Here is a 15,312-nt window from a genome sequence, read left to right on the forward strand (position 1 = left end):
CTGCATTTTGTGCCACTGCAAGGCGTTGCAGCTGATAATTAGGACATTTTACCAAGAGGCAATTGCAATAATCCAGACTGGCATTAACCAGTGAGCCCAGAACTGTTATCTTCCAGGTACTTCTTGAGTTGCATAGTCACAACCTTTTCTAAAATCTTAGTGTGTCACACTAACCCAGCATTAGGACGATAATTTGCCAAAATGTATGGATCCAAACTAGGTTTTTTTTCAGTAGTGGCATGAGGTATGATGTTTTCTGATCCTGTGGCACACAGCCCTCAGCCAGCGGTGCATTTACGAAGCTTTGAATGGGTCCGCTCAGGACTTCAGCATGTTGCTTTGCTAAGTATGCCGGTGTAGGAGCAGAACTAAGCCTGTTTGTTTGGAGTACTCAGTAAAACGTCACGATTGAGGCTCCTGACTGTTATATCCCCTGGGAGACATAAGCCTTCTCAATCAGTCTCTTGGCATAGCCCCGTGAAGCATAACCTTGCACTGCAAAATAACATTCTCTTTCAAAACTCTGTATATCAGAACAATTACGTTGATAGCACACAAACTCTCCATTAGGGACACTACCCTTGCATGGGCCAGGATGATTTCTGATGGCATGTAGACTAAGATTAGAACGTGTCCGTTTTCTATAGACTGATGTATGTATACTGCTGTCATGTAGAAAAACAAGCACATCAATAACGTAATTTGTGTTCTGCTATTTGTTAATAATAATAATAATATTAAAAATCCCTTTCACTGAATTGTAATAAATGCAATAAGTTATTACACTGTATTATAAGGGCAATGATACATACTGAGGTTTCAAAGGGAAACACAAAATTAAATAAAAGGAACAATGAATCGTTAGGAAAAAAAGGTTACAAAATCCAAACATGAAGGTTATCACAAACGGACAAGGATAGACAGTACCTGGGACCGCTTGTTTTCTTTTAGAAACTCCTATAGCCTTCCATACGTAATTGGAAATAAAATAATATGTATTTGAAAAAAAAACAATATTGATGTTCAATATTGTACACTGTAGATTTTCAAGTGACATAAATTCCGTCTGCATGCGTTTTGGGTGAGGTTCCCCCGCTCCTGCCTGTGTGGCTTTCAAATGACGTCAAAAAAGCTGCCACGCAGATGGAGAACGTGGATTACGCCACTAACGACTCTAAGTAGTCAGCCTTGTGCGCGGCACGGCATTTGACATTTCATCCTCAAATCAGTCCTGGACAGATCAGAGCAAGGAGGGTGGAATTACAGGCATTTTTGCATAAAGGCAAAGGGATAGAGCAAACATTGCTCTGGTGCAAAAATGCCTCAAAATAATATCTTTTTTGCGCAAGTGCAATTTTTGGCTTAGTTCTAAATGCACTTGCACTGGTGCAAAGTTTCTGTAATGCCACATGCACTCATTTGACCGTATTAGTTACAGTAGAGCAAAAGGTTGAATCGTGCATACATAATATGAATTATAGTCCTGATGACAGATACCATATTCGAAACATATTGAAATATTATGCATGTTTGGCCATGCTGGATTACAAAACATTCAACGATGGAACGCTTTAACAGAAATGCAGACTATTGAGTTTTGAATTACTTTTTAAATTAATGTTTGATAAAGGAAAAGAGAATGAGAGCCTATTATGAGGAGGTGGCCAAAAAGTGCCAAGCAAGCCAGATAAGGCCTATCTTGGCCCATTTTCAAAATGGTCTCTAGTCATGGAGTGCCCAGGTCAGTGCAACTTCGGTCTGGGCACGTTCATAGCTGCCAAGTTACCCAGTTCCATGTGGGACTCTTTGAGCCAGTCCTGTGTTTTTTTACTCACAATGCATGCTGGGACTTGTAGGTCCATACTTACAATGGGAAAATGAAACTACAAGTTCCAGCATCTAATTGGAAACAAAAACCAGGACTGGCTCGAGGTGTCATGCATTGAACTGGGAAACGTGACAGTTAGGCACCTTTACTGTCTAATATGTTTAAAGACAGAAAATCAAACAATAGCTAAGCAATAGACCCCTCAGAGGGGGGCATTACCCAGGGGTGGACTGTGAAGCAAAAGAGGGCCTGGAAATAATTACTGAGAAACAAAAGGGGCCCTGGGAATAATTTCTGAGAACAAAAAGAGGCCCTGGAAATAATTTTCAACGTGGCCCCATATTACACATTTTCAGCAAGCCCAATGCTTTTCCTATGGGAAACTTTGGAAATACTACACAAAAAAGGCTTTGGGTGTATATGCCTACTGAGAATTCTCCAGAGTTCCCTATAGGGCAGTCCACCCCTGGTCTTACTTGTCTGGTAATGCCCGGCAGTGTCAGAAGCCAGAGCAAAAGGAGGGCTTTAATCTAAGCCCCGGGGCATTGCCAGGCCGGTAATGCCCCCCTCCGAGAGTTCTTCTGCTATTAGTACCTCCTCATGTTATACCGGTGTACTAACACTATTTTTCTTGAGTTGAGAAACAGTGTGCAAACCGTTTCTCAATTGAGAAAAAAAGGCTAAAAAAGGTTCACCATGGATTGGGGAGAAGGACTTTCCATGAAAGCCATTAAAAAGCGTTAAAAAAAAGTTAACAAACAAAATGTCCACCAGGGAATAGGGTCCCTTCTCCCTTTCCTTGGAAGCCAATCCCGAGGTGGAGATGCGCCGGGATCACTACTGTTCCCTGCACCAGCAAGGGACAACGCAGCACAAGGTAAGTGGGGTGGGAGGGTGGGGGCTTAAAAATGAGGAAAAGTGGGGTATGGGTGGGGCACTGGGTGCAGGGATTTTGGGGGGCACACTGCCCGATTCCCGGCGAGGGAAGATGGCGGCCTCCTGCTTTGAGGAGGCTTGGAGTGTGATATTTCCCTGTGTGGTAAGGGGTCCATTCCAACTCTTCTCATTGGCTGGGCGGCTGCCACAATCCCCTCGCTGGGTACTAATATATATGATAAAGCAGGGCCCGGCATATGCAGATTTCAAATATAAAAGGAGATACATATTAAACTAGCTTCATGGGCTTGTCTCATGACCTCCTCAATGAAAGCATCACAATAGTATGAAGGGACCATTTAAGAGCTTATATTTTACACAAGCAATGGCTCTGTATGAGCGCACCAGCACTGGCCGATCACAGGGTGCTTTCTGCTGCTTCTGATATTGAGCACCCCTGGATGCCACAGTGCTTCGGTCACAGCATGGCGTGATGCCTCTTGGCATGACTGCCAATGCCCATTCGGCCGGCTGAAATGTTGCGCTCGTTTGCACATACCCACCCCCACACAAGACATGGGAGGGCTACCATTCTTCTCATGGGCCTGAGTTATTGGTCGGTGGGGTGGTGAAGTGTGAGGGAGATATAGGGAAGTAGACTGTATTTTTCTGTATATCTCAGCCCTGCCTTTCTCACACAATGTGAGAGTGAGGTTCTAAGGGGAAATATGCAGGGCCAACCCTAGGATTTGCTCATCCCTGGATGACACAAGATTGGTAGGGCTGCCTAATTTGCATAGGTAGTGACATTACAGAATATGACGTAACAGAACGTGTCCTTTAAAGAAGTTGCCAGAAGTAAGCCAAGAGACAAACTTTGTGCTGCCCAGTATGTGAATGGCTACTGTTCCTATGACATGTGTCGCAATATCATGAGTGAGGCTTTTTTGAAGTGGCAGACAATGTGAGCTGGAGGAGGACTGGGCAATCGGTCATAATGATTTTCCAGGGATATTGTGAGAGAGGCAGTTGCTTTCCTGGACACTAGAGATATAGTTTTCCCTGTGCTCATGTTATCAACATTTGAAGTCCTGTGAAATAACTTACTCTCACTGCCTCAGGAGCAAACCGGTATATAGACTCTATTTCAATCACACAATAAAAGGATTCTGCAGCCATTGGTTCTCCAGATATGTTGGACCACACTTCCCACAAGCCCTAGCCAGCATAGTGAAGGGTGTGGGAACATGAGAGTTGTCTAAAATATCTGGAGAGCTGCAGGTTGCAGATCCCTGCGAGTCAATCCTGCAGAAGAGGGACATTGCCCTGCCTCCCCCTGGATCAATATTTGCCCTGTGGTCCTTGGAACCTACAGTTAACCTAATTTAAAATGTTAAAAAACATTGCTTGGATTTTCATTTTTCTTTACTGGAAAAATAACCATCATCTGTAGATTATGAATTAAAAGTATATTGCTAGTTTGGACAAAATTAAAGCAATTATGAAACTGCTGCAAAAGCAACACATACCTTGGCAATAAACACAATCACATATTTTTGTTGCACTGCATTGCACACTCGGGTGTGGTTTGTAAGCCAAATTCGCATAAGGAAGGGCCACAAACAACATTTCTGCCATTTCTACCCCCTACAGCTGGGAAGATATATTAAAGTGCCCGAGTTGCACAATAGTCTCAAATACCGGCTTCTCCACTTAATCTAAGGACAATCTCTCTGAGGCTTATCCTGAAAACGGATTCAGCTGACTGTCGGCTGCTTCAAAACGGCCTCACTCGTGATATTAGGCCATATGTCATAATAACAATGATCATGAACACGGAATAGAAATGTTCAATTTGCACTTCTAATCACCGAAACGTTAGTAACTCTTCTCTAAACAATGGTTTATTAAACGATCTGTCACTTATAAATAGCTTTCACTTCTGGGCAATGCCGCAGGGCCGCCCTAGGCGAGGCAGGGTAACTGATGTTACCATGTGGCAGGCCTGGGAGAGGCGCAGCCCCCTCCCCCAAGCCTGCTCCTCTCCCCCCCACTGACACAGAGACACGCAGTCCCCAACATACAAAAGCAAGGGAAGGGTGAGGTGTGAACAATCACCTCACCCTTCCATCAAGCAACAAGGTGCTAAGCACCAGGAAGGTAGCTATCAGGCAGGGAGCAGGGTCAAGGACCTGCCCCCCCTCCTGGGTGGGGGCATAGACAGTCGTCTACATCGGCCTGGGGGCTGGACTACAGCTCCCCCGCTATGCACATCAAAGTCCCAGGGCTCCCCAGGGTCTTATAAATAAGAACAGCATGCTCTAAGAAAACACTACTTGTTTGTAGACCCTGAACGGACCCAAACAAACAGGAGGTTCGCTGTGCACTCAGCGTCCTCCAATCTTTGTTTCTTTACTTTAACACGTTTGCCGTGCACTCAGCATCGTGTATTTCTTGACTTCTGGTGTTCACCATACACAGGGCATCACTTTCTCTCTTGAAACATTGTACTGTTTCAGTAAATCCCTTGCGGCTCCCACGCTTCGCTGTTAGCGTGGATAAACAAAAAAACATGAGAGACCCAGCTGAGGGATCCAGGGAGTCGTGAAGCTGCAGCAAGAGCGCTCTGAGGAAGCGCGAAGGAAGGAACATTATTTCAAGTAAGTTGGCTGCGCCGCCTGGCAGAGGCAGCGGTGCCCGCCGCTCATGAAGAACGGCTAAATTAAATAGACTAAGCCTCCGTTTGGAGGCAAGGCAACAAAACAAACAGGCCCGCTAGTACGCGGCCGCCCTATCTAGAGAGGGGGGGCTCGTATGCCACAATAAGGAGCTCCATTAATTTCGCTTCCAGTTGGAAGCAAGGCAACACATAGCAACATGGTCCGTGATAACGTTGACTGATTAGTAAAATGCCAGAAAATAACATTTGTAGCCACCAGGTTATATAGTACAATGGTGAAGCGTCCCGCCTACAAACCTGATGACTGGGTTTGGAGGCTCGCGGTCAGTGGCAAAGCATAATTTCATGTACAGCACTCAATATTGCTCATTTTTGGTACAAAATTATAACACATCATAAAATTTAAAAGGAGCACGGTGGGCGGCCGAAATAGAAACAGCAGGCCAACATTTGTTTGTGTAAAGGGGCGCAGGGATGCTTATACTCTAAAGGGGTGTGTGGGTAAAGCTGCAAAGTTGCAAAAACCATCTGCAGACCCACGTTGTCCACACCCGGTCAAGTGGCTCAGTGCCTAGAATGCCAGCGGCGACAGCTGTGCAGACCCTTTAGATGCTGGTTCGAATCTTGGCAGGGCCTAACTCGGCCTTTTATCCCTCCAAGATCAATAAATAAGCACCACATGCCCTGGCAATATTATTCACAATCCAATGAACGTTACAGAAGCCATTTGATATTTCTTGAAAAGGGTTTTCCATAATACTGAAACTGGATAGCAGATAGAGTGCACAAAATTGGATGATACAGGCCCAACAACAGCCAGCTACCCAAAGAACGCAGCAGCATAGACAATTTTCATGCATACAGAATTTTGTGACACAAACAAACTTATTGAATGGTGAATGATTAGTCACGTGTTCACAAAGACAGTTAGGTAACCGCACCAAAGTTCAAAAGGGAATAAAGTATTTCCAATTCTTTTACTAAACAGGCAAAGAATAATGGCTCGCGAAAACCACACAACACCACCACAGAAGCCCAAATCACCCCATTTGTTGGTGGCAATAGAAGCAGCCGAGCATTATGGCTGGGCCTAGGTCAGGGAAAACATATTTGGCCTACCTTAAGAAGGGGTAAGCTTGCCACCAGGCCTGTAGAACGACCCACCCCCAACAAAGAAAAGAAAGCCGACAGAAGGCATGGGAAAAGGTAACAAAAACAAAAAACTGTCTCAATTATGGGTAAACATGAGTGAAATGCAACACTTATTGCTTGAAATCAGGGGTCAACAGCCACCTCCCCCAGGCGGGACCCTTGCCCCAAGCCCCACCACTCCACTTGAACCCAACATCATTATAGACCCCCCACCGCCAACAAAAATATTAACAACACCTATGTAACCACCTTTAACAGCGCCCCTGCCGCTCACAACGACAACACCAACTGCAGCCGCTACAGGCCCACTTGCGCCACAGCGGCATCACCAGATCTGACAGGTGCACTGAAAGCATGGGCAAACCCCAGCACAAACACAACGGGGCAGACGGGGGGAAACAGCAACAACCCAGCAGACATGTTGACCTAAAGCTGAAATCCTTCCAAACAGAAATCCTGACCAGATACAAAAGATGCCTGGCATGGAACATTGACATTACAATCAAAGAAGCCATATGGACAAAAGAGTTCATCGAAATCTTTTCACTTATAGAAGCCCAACGCAAAGGGAGAGATGCTTTCAGGGATCCCAAAGAGAAAAAGCCATAGCTAGGAACGCCCAGGTAGAGCAGTACTGGTACAACTGGTTACAATCTTTCGCCATCCTAGCAACCATCTATGAGGAAAAATTCCCCTGGGTTGGTAGAAAACTATGGGCATACATGGACAAGATCAGAGAAGTAAAAATAGCACAAAGGGGAAAAACCTGGCTAGCATATGATATTAGATTCAGGCGGAGCATGTCAGAGAGGCCAGCCATAGAATGGGACGAGGTACAGAAAGAGCTATACATGCTAAACGCCGAGCCTCCATCAGAGGAAGAGGCCAACCAATAAATACCCAAAAACAACAGAAATTCACAGGGCCCCAGAAATTCAGAAAATGGAAAATACAAGAAGGGAGAGCAGCCCTTTCAGAAGAACCAGCCATGGGCGGCTAAGTCTAATGCCCACAAACAGAACAAAAACCACCCGCCAAAGCCAATATCCCATGCAGGAACTTTGCGAAAAATCAGTGCAACTGGGGGAAGGAATGCTGGTACAAACACACGTGCACCAACTGCAACGGTGACCATGCAGCAAGCAATTGCACCAACCTCCCAGCCATAAAATGCAAAAGACTAGCAGCAACATCCCCCCACCAATCCCATTTCTCGAAAAAGGGAGAACGCCCATCAATCCTAACAACTATAGAGATGCGCTGAGGAACTACCCAGATAAAGAAACCAGCAGGGCTATCCTGCAAGGTTTCACCAATGGTTTCATCATCCCTATCAAAGGGACAGGGACACAAAAAATACCAAAAAACCTGAAATCAGCCATGGACAACCCAGAAATGGTAGAAACCAAAATTGAGAAGGAACTACTACTAGGCAGGATTGCAGACATCTTTCACTTCTGCTTACTCTGTGTTGATGTTTGATACTGATGTGCATTTATTTTATCACGTTACTTTTGTTCTTCCATTGTATTTTCTTTGCTGTTCTGCTGCTAGCCAGTCCTTATAGAAAGACAGCTGAGAGGGAGGACACCTTTCAACTTTGCATCTGGATATTTAAAAACGACCTATTTTTCTAGACGTTTGTAAATGAAGCACTTGTCCTTGTTATACATTCTTTGTTGCTGTTTCTATTTTTATGTTTTATGCTTATAACGTGCCGTAGCCCATAGGCATCAGGGAGCACATGTAACACAAGACAAGGAACTAACAACGCTGACGAAAACATGTAATCAGTAGGGCTAAAGAAAAATGAGGGATCCAGGCATGGGGTGGGCATTATAAACGAAGAAGATCACCTATTACCTAGCGTGGCCTTGCTAGCCCGCCCTGCTCAGTTACTTGCCCCTGAACATCCAGATGCAAGACTGAATCCAGAAAAGAAAAACATTAAAATATAATGTCACGAGTGATGGGTGAGAACATGACCTTCCTGTGGTAGGTGCTCACGCACAGATCAACCGGAGGGGAAATAGTTTACACCGTAGCTTAAAACTGATTGATGCTGCACCCCATCTCATCCTCGGTGGCACTTTATGAAGGGAAAAAAGGAAACCGAAACTGGACTAGATTCCATTTTCATTGCTCCACCAAAACAGCAAGTAGTTAGGTATTTTTGAGGCCCCATTGGGGGTATTTTTCTCAGGATCGTCTTGTCACAACCGCAGTGAGGTGACTGCGCAGCCTTGCTAGGGCCAACAGAAAAAGGAGCTTGCCTGAAAGCAGTGCAGCCCCTGTACAATGCAATGGGCTTCATTCCGAGTTTGGCGATAATTTGGTGGTAAATCCGCTGAATTACTGACACAATCTGTTACCACCACTTAGTCCTGTGGGTTTACCACAGGATTGCAAGTGGTGTTAGGGCAGTGTAATTCCCCTTGTTTGTAGTCTATAGGACTCCATGGGGATTTTGGGCGGATTTACCACTGGCGGTATTACTGCACGTCAATCGTATTTCTGGTGGCAAAGTGGAGGAATTAACTCCAGCAACAAGCTGGAGGTAAATCTGCTACTTTTCTTCCACAAATTTGCGGATTTACCACACTGTAATACTGAGGGTGGTAAATACGCCCTAAACCATAATTTGGCGGTGCAGGAAAAATGCCGGTAATTTTGTTACCACCACTTTTTTCCCCACACCACCAAACTTGTAATAACTACCCAATTTGTGCTACGCAGTACAGAGGCAACAGCTAGCTGGTCCTTACCGGGCCTCCATGATCTTGGAGCCTTGTGTTATGGCACAGACCATGCCTATGGCCGGCCCTGGCTATAAGAACAAGGTGGCCATGCTCTGTATGTGTGTATGAATTAATTGCAGGCCCAGCTGAAGATATGTTGGGGCCCATTTCAACTTGATGGTTGCCCTTCCCCCCTTACTTAAAGCAGAAAACAGTCTGAGGAGGATAGCTCAGGAGAAATGTGCTCGCCTTGGAAGCAAGACAACATGGAGCAACACCGGTTCGATCCCCGGTCTAGAAACCTCTGGGTATTAAGCGCAACCTATCATATCATGAGGAGCCAGTGAGTTGCCTACATTATAATGGAGACAAATACATCCAGGAGTTACTAGCCGCTGATAATCACGAGATACCCAACCAGCAGGGAGCTGAAACACTAAACGCTCCCTGAAATGATATCCTTCTATGTGATGTGGAGGAATCGGTGTAAAAAGGCAATGAGCCGATAACACTTCTGTATACCCCGAGGAAAGTGACACTGGAAGGGCTCCGCTCCAGCAAACGCAGCTTGAAAGGCGGGCACCGCAGAGCGCCCATTTTAAGCCCCAGACGGAAAGTGATATAGAAAGGAGTGTATTGCCATTTTATAAGCCTGCTGACTGGCAACATGGGGGCAGTTACTGAGGCCGCTCCTGAGGCTCGAGGCAACGACATTGGCATATTACCCATAATATGGTGTTGAAATATACGAGTTCAACAAAAATTGAATGTTTTAGTTATGAGCGTGTGGATGTTAGCTTGGACTGGTGCCAAGTGGAAAGGTCTGCAGCAGCCCAGCCCCCACGTGATGCTTACACGCAATCCCCATGGCAACTGCAGTGTAGTGCTGGCCACAGTTGCCCACGTACCAGGAGACGATTTGAAATATATGACGGCATGGAACCCAGCCCAGTGAACACAGGGCAGTCAGAGAACGCACGGGTGAGGATCAGGGCACACCCACTGCAGCACCCCGGTATGTGGCGGCCAGCGTGGCCTGGCACCCCCAGGAGGAGTGGGGGAAGCTGTGGAGCAAAGTGCAGTAGGGACGTCTGTGCGGAAATATAGGCGTGTATGTACATGTCTGTGTGGGCTTATGCATGCACGCCTGTGTTCGTGTGTGGCTGTCAATGTTTTTGTATGGGCGTGTGTGTATAAATAGATGCCTGTATGTACATAGGCGCGTGTTTAGGCGTGTATGTCTATGTGCATTTGTATGTATAAGGGGGGCGTGTGGGTATACACGTGTGCGTGTGAGTTTATGTGTGTATGCCTGAGTGTTCATGTGTGCCTATCTATTCGAGTATGTGTGTGAGTGGCTTGTGAGTAAGTGTGTGTGTGTGAGAGAGAGAGAGAGAGAGAGGGGTAGGGAGAGAGAGAGGGGGCACAGGGAGAGAGAAAGAGAGGGGTGTTGTTAGTACTGTTCAGGTGCTGTCAAAGGATACAAGGCAGAACTGTGCATAGATGCATGATAGATCCGTGTGTTTAACTACTAGGCAGACGATTTCTCTAATTACCTGTGAGGGCATTTGACAGGTGCTCGCTGTAGCTGTCAGCAGCTGGCACAGTGACACCGCTGCATCAGCGTCTGAAACATTCAGGCCATGTCTCAAATAAAGTGCCACTTCTTATGGGGTACTTAGAGCATCCAGGGGCGTCTCGGTAAACGCGGCATGTCCTGTGTGTGCTTCTATATAGTCCCGGCTGCTGCCGCTGCTGCATTCAGAACACACCGCCGACATGCAGTCACACATACAGCATCGCGACGCCTAACTACATACATGCTACAGAGCTAAAGCGCACCTCTGTGAACTGAATCGCCCCAGTTAAGTGTCAGCAGGCAGAATGTGGAGGTCAAGCAGGCAGTGGGACGCTGTTCTGTTTGATTTATTTTTTTGGCAGAGTTTGTATGACAGGAAAGTTATCAACCGAGATACAGCAGACGGCTGCCCTGCTGCTCAGTGTGAGGTCATACTGCAGAGGGGGGGGGCGTAATGGCAATTCCCGGTGCGCCATGCGATCATGCCTGCTGTGGCGTGCATACATATGTGGCTGGCTGCAAGGTGCCAAATACAGGTGCTGCTTTGACATGAGAGATGCCTTCTAACATGTCCATCGCGACTCCCAGCTGCACCTTCCCTGCACACCCCGCTCCAGCCCCAACCTCCGTCCTTGCGACAGCGCCCCCTTACCTCGTCTCCGCCCTGGCCCTGCAGGTGCTCCTTCCCCATGGGGTACTTGATTTGGACCCCCGGGGTCTTGTCCTCCCTCTCCCCCGGCGAGCCGATCACTGAGCCCGACACCTCGCTCACATCGCTGGCCGTCTCGTCGAAATGGTCCCCGTCCAAGTCCTGCCTGCTGCTGCTGCGGGGCGTCCGGGAGCCCTTCTGGCCCACGCTGTAGGCGTCGAAGTCAATGGTCTTGTTCTCGTAGGCCCCCTCCACCAGGCCGAACATGCCCCCGTATTTCACGCGCGGGGTCTGGGCCGTGGTGCCCGGCCTGGCCAGGTAGACGGGCAGGTCCTCCTCCACGGGCGCATGCCTCCTGCGCTCAGCCATGCTCCTACCTGCCGCAACCTGCTACGGGCGCATCGGCGGCAGCCAGGGAATGTCCTCTCACCCTCTGTCTCCACTCCCAGGGTCCGAGGGAGCGCGTGAAATCAGGCGCGCAGGGACCCCTGTTCCGAAGGCTGATTCCAAGAAACGCGCGGAAGATTTCCCTGCGCAGAGGACACTCCTCCCGCCAACTGCCGCCACTAGCTGCGCAATTATCCTCCTGCTGCACGCCTCTCCCGCAGATAGGGGTGGGGGCCGTACTGAGCCCGGACTGCGCGCCCCGAGCAGCCCCTCGCCAGCCAGCGTCCCCCTGAAGAGGCCTACTCCACTGGCACCCGCTTCTTCAACCCCCGTCAGACCTTTGCACACTCAGCAGGGGATTAGGGAACCCGGGTGCTGCCAATCCAGACAGCAGAACCCGTGTGCTGCCAATCCAGACAGCAGAACCCGGGTGCTGCCAATCCAGACAGCAGAATCCGGGTTCTGCCAATCTAGACAGGAACCCGGGTGCTGCCAATCCAGACAGGAACCCGGGTGCTGCCAATCCAGTCAGCAGAACCCGGGTGCTGCCAATCCAGACAGGAACCCCAGTGCTGCCAATCCAGACAGGAACCCGGGTGCTGCCAATCCAGACAGCAGAACCTGGGTGCTGCCAATCCAGAAAGGAACCCCGGTGCTGCCAATCCAGACAGCAGAACCCGGGTGCTGCCAATCCAGACAGGAACCCGAGTACTGCCAATCCAGTCAGAAGAACCCGGGTGCTGCCAATCCAGACAGCAGAAACTGGGTGCTGCCAATCCAGACAGCAGAACCCGGGTGCTACCAATCCAGACAGGAACCCGGGTGCTGCCAATCCAGACAGCAGAATCCGGATTCTGCCAATCTAGACAGGAACCCGGGTGCTGCCAATCCAGACAGGAACCCGGGTGCTGCCAATCCAGACAGGAACCCTGGTGCTGCCAATCCAGACAGCAGAACCTGGGTGCTGCCAATCCAGACAGCAGAACCCGGGTGCTACCAATCCAGACAGGAACCCGGGTGTTGCCAATCCAGACAGGAACCCGGGTGATGCCAATCCAGACAGCAGAACCCGGGTGCTACCAATCCAGACAGGAACCCTGGTGCTGCCAATCTAGACAGCAGAACCTGGGTGCTGCCAATCCAGACAGGAACCCGGGTGCTGCCAATCCAGACAGCAGAACCCGGGTGCTACCAATCCAGACAGGAACCCAGGTGCTGCCAATCCAGACAGCAGAACCTGGGTGCTGCCAATCCAGACAGCAGAACCCGGGTGCTGCCAATCCAGACAGCAGAACCCGAATGCTGCCAATCCAAACAGCAGAACCCGGGTGCTGCCAATCCAAACAGGAACCCGGGTGCTGCCAATCCAGACAGCAGAACCCGGGTGCTGCCAATCCAGACAGGAACCCCGGTGCTGCCAATCCAGACAGCAGAACCCGGGTGCTGCCATTCCAGACAGGAACCCGGGTGCTGCCAATCCAGACAGCAGAACCCGGATGCTGCCAATCCAGACAGCAGAACCCGGGTGCTGCCAATCCAGACAGGAACCCGGGTGCTGCCAATCCAGACAGCAGAACCCGGATGCTGCCAATCCAGACAGCAGAACCCGGGTGCTGCCAATACAGACAGGAATCTGGGTGCTGCCAATCCAGACAGTAGAACCCAGGTGCTGCCAATCCAGACAGCAACCCGGGTACTGCCAATCCAGACAGCAGAACCCTGGTGCTGCCAATCCAGACAGGAACCCGGGTGCTGTCAATCCAGACAGCAGAGACAATTTTTCGCAAAAATAATCCCTTCTTAAACACCACAGAGCTCCACTGGGCTTGGAATGCGAGGCAGTCGCAAGACCGCGGAAACGGAAACCTGCCCTGCTGGGTGGGTGGGCCTGTGAAGCTTTAATTGCAACTCTGGTTTTTGTAGAGAGTTTGCAAGTGCTCCCCATCATGGGAGAGGGCGACTTTTCCATCTACTATACGGGTCAGAAAGCAGCGCACAGATCCCTGGCCTGTGTGATGTCAGGCCCGTTACCATCATCTGGAAGAAATGGGCTGCACTACCTTCATGCTGCACTACCTGCATGGAACCTGCTGCCAAGCAGTAGCAGCAGCTCTTGACAAGAATAGATGTGGCTAACTTGCAACGCGGTGAGGAAGCTGCAGTATTCAAGGGGAGTTTGGCCAGTGAGCACATTTAGGGTTCACCAATGGTCGCAACTGCGACTCCTGAGGTCTCCCTTGAGATCTCCCCTGAGGTCTCCCTTGCTACCCCTGTGGTCTTTCTTGCTACCCCTGTGTTCTCCCTTGCAACCCCATAAAAAAAATATAAAAAGTGTCTTTAAAAAGAAAAACAATTAAATGTACGCTCCTGGGCTGTGGCCACCGCCAAGTGGCTCTTTGCTTCTTTAGCGCAGGAGTGGCTGGCTTTATTGTTCAGGTCTCTTAAAAAAAAATGAAAACAAAATAAAAAAGAAAAGGGGTTCCACAAGTCTAACATTTTCAGCAATTACCCTAAATAAGCAAATAACAAGGGGGGTCCTGGGAGACTCTCTGCCAGACATGAGTCCTGGTTACAAGAGCCGCACCCAGAGTCTTTAGCTCACTATCTTTCACCGAGGAGAAAGTCTTTGTCCTGCCCTGGGGCAGTCCAGCACCGAAATACTAGGCAATTCTCCTCTGAACAAGAGTACCAACCGCAACCCCAGACACGTGTTTCAGTCTGGTTGAACCTCATCAGTAGTGTGTAGCTGTTCCTCTCTTAGAATGGTGAGCAAGGGGTCCACGTCTGGATTCCCCTAGTAACTGAGGGTGAGACCCAAAGTTACTTGAAATATGCAAATAACAAGGGGGGTCCTGGGAGACTCTCTGCCAGACATGAGTCCTGGTTACAAGAGCCTTACCCAGAGTCTTTAGGAAAGATAGGTGAAAGATGTACATTTTTAATCAAACCCTAAATATTTCACCTAGAGTTGAAGCAAGTGGAATTGGCACCTATGGCCAAAATGCACCAGTCGCCATTGTACACGGGCAGTAATATTATTACGTGCATGCCAAGGGCAGAGGCATATTTTGGTTCCAGGGGGAGCGGGCGGCTCCTCGGAGGGTAGCAACATTTTAAACGATTCAAGATTAAAGCAGTCAGATTAATATTTTGAGTGGAGGAGCATTAATATCTCCCACAAATTGGTCTGAGTGACCCAGTGTAGCAAAGGAGAGCTAAGTATTTCAGGGAGCCATTGTGTTTCCCGAACAACTAGGAGCACACCCATAGTGTTTTGATAATTAGTTTAATTTTTAAGGTAAATCATAGGGTGCAAGGGAGATAAACCAGCCCTGACACTAGTTGGTATCAACAATGAAAAACAGCAGATGTCCACACTCTTGCGGAACTCTCGCGTCCCTCGCACACCGAATATATGTTGAA

At 48.6% G+C, this 15,312-nt stretch overlaps 1 protein-coding gene across 1 annotated transcript in view; it reads right to left on the reverse strand.

Moving 5' to 3' along the window:
* Positions 1-12,084, reverse strand: part of CRMP1 (collapsin response mediator protein 1) — a 420,289-nt gene extending 408,205 nt beyond the window's left edge. The window contains exon 1 of the mRNA XM_069631976.1: positions 11,506-12,084. Coding sequence (XP_069488077.1) covers positions 11,506-11,871 — 366 coding nt within the window. The 5' untranslated portion in view covers positions 11,872-12,084. The remainder of the gene's footprint in view (positions 1-11,505) is intronic.
* Between the last annotated feature and the right edge of the window lie 3,228 nt (positions 12,085-15,312).

This window comes from Ambystoma mexicanum, chromosome 6q (genome assembly GCF_040938575.1).
Source record: "Ambystoma mexicanum isolate Mex_15411 chromosome 6q, UKY_AmexF1_1, whole genome shotgun sequence".
NCBI classification, from domain to species: domain Eukaryota; kingdom Metazoa; phylum Chordata; class Amphibia; order Caudata; family Ambystomatidae; genus Ambystoma; species Ambystoma mexicanum.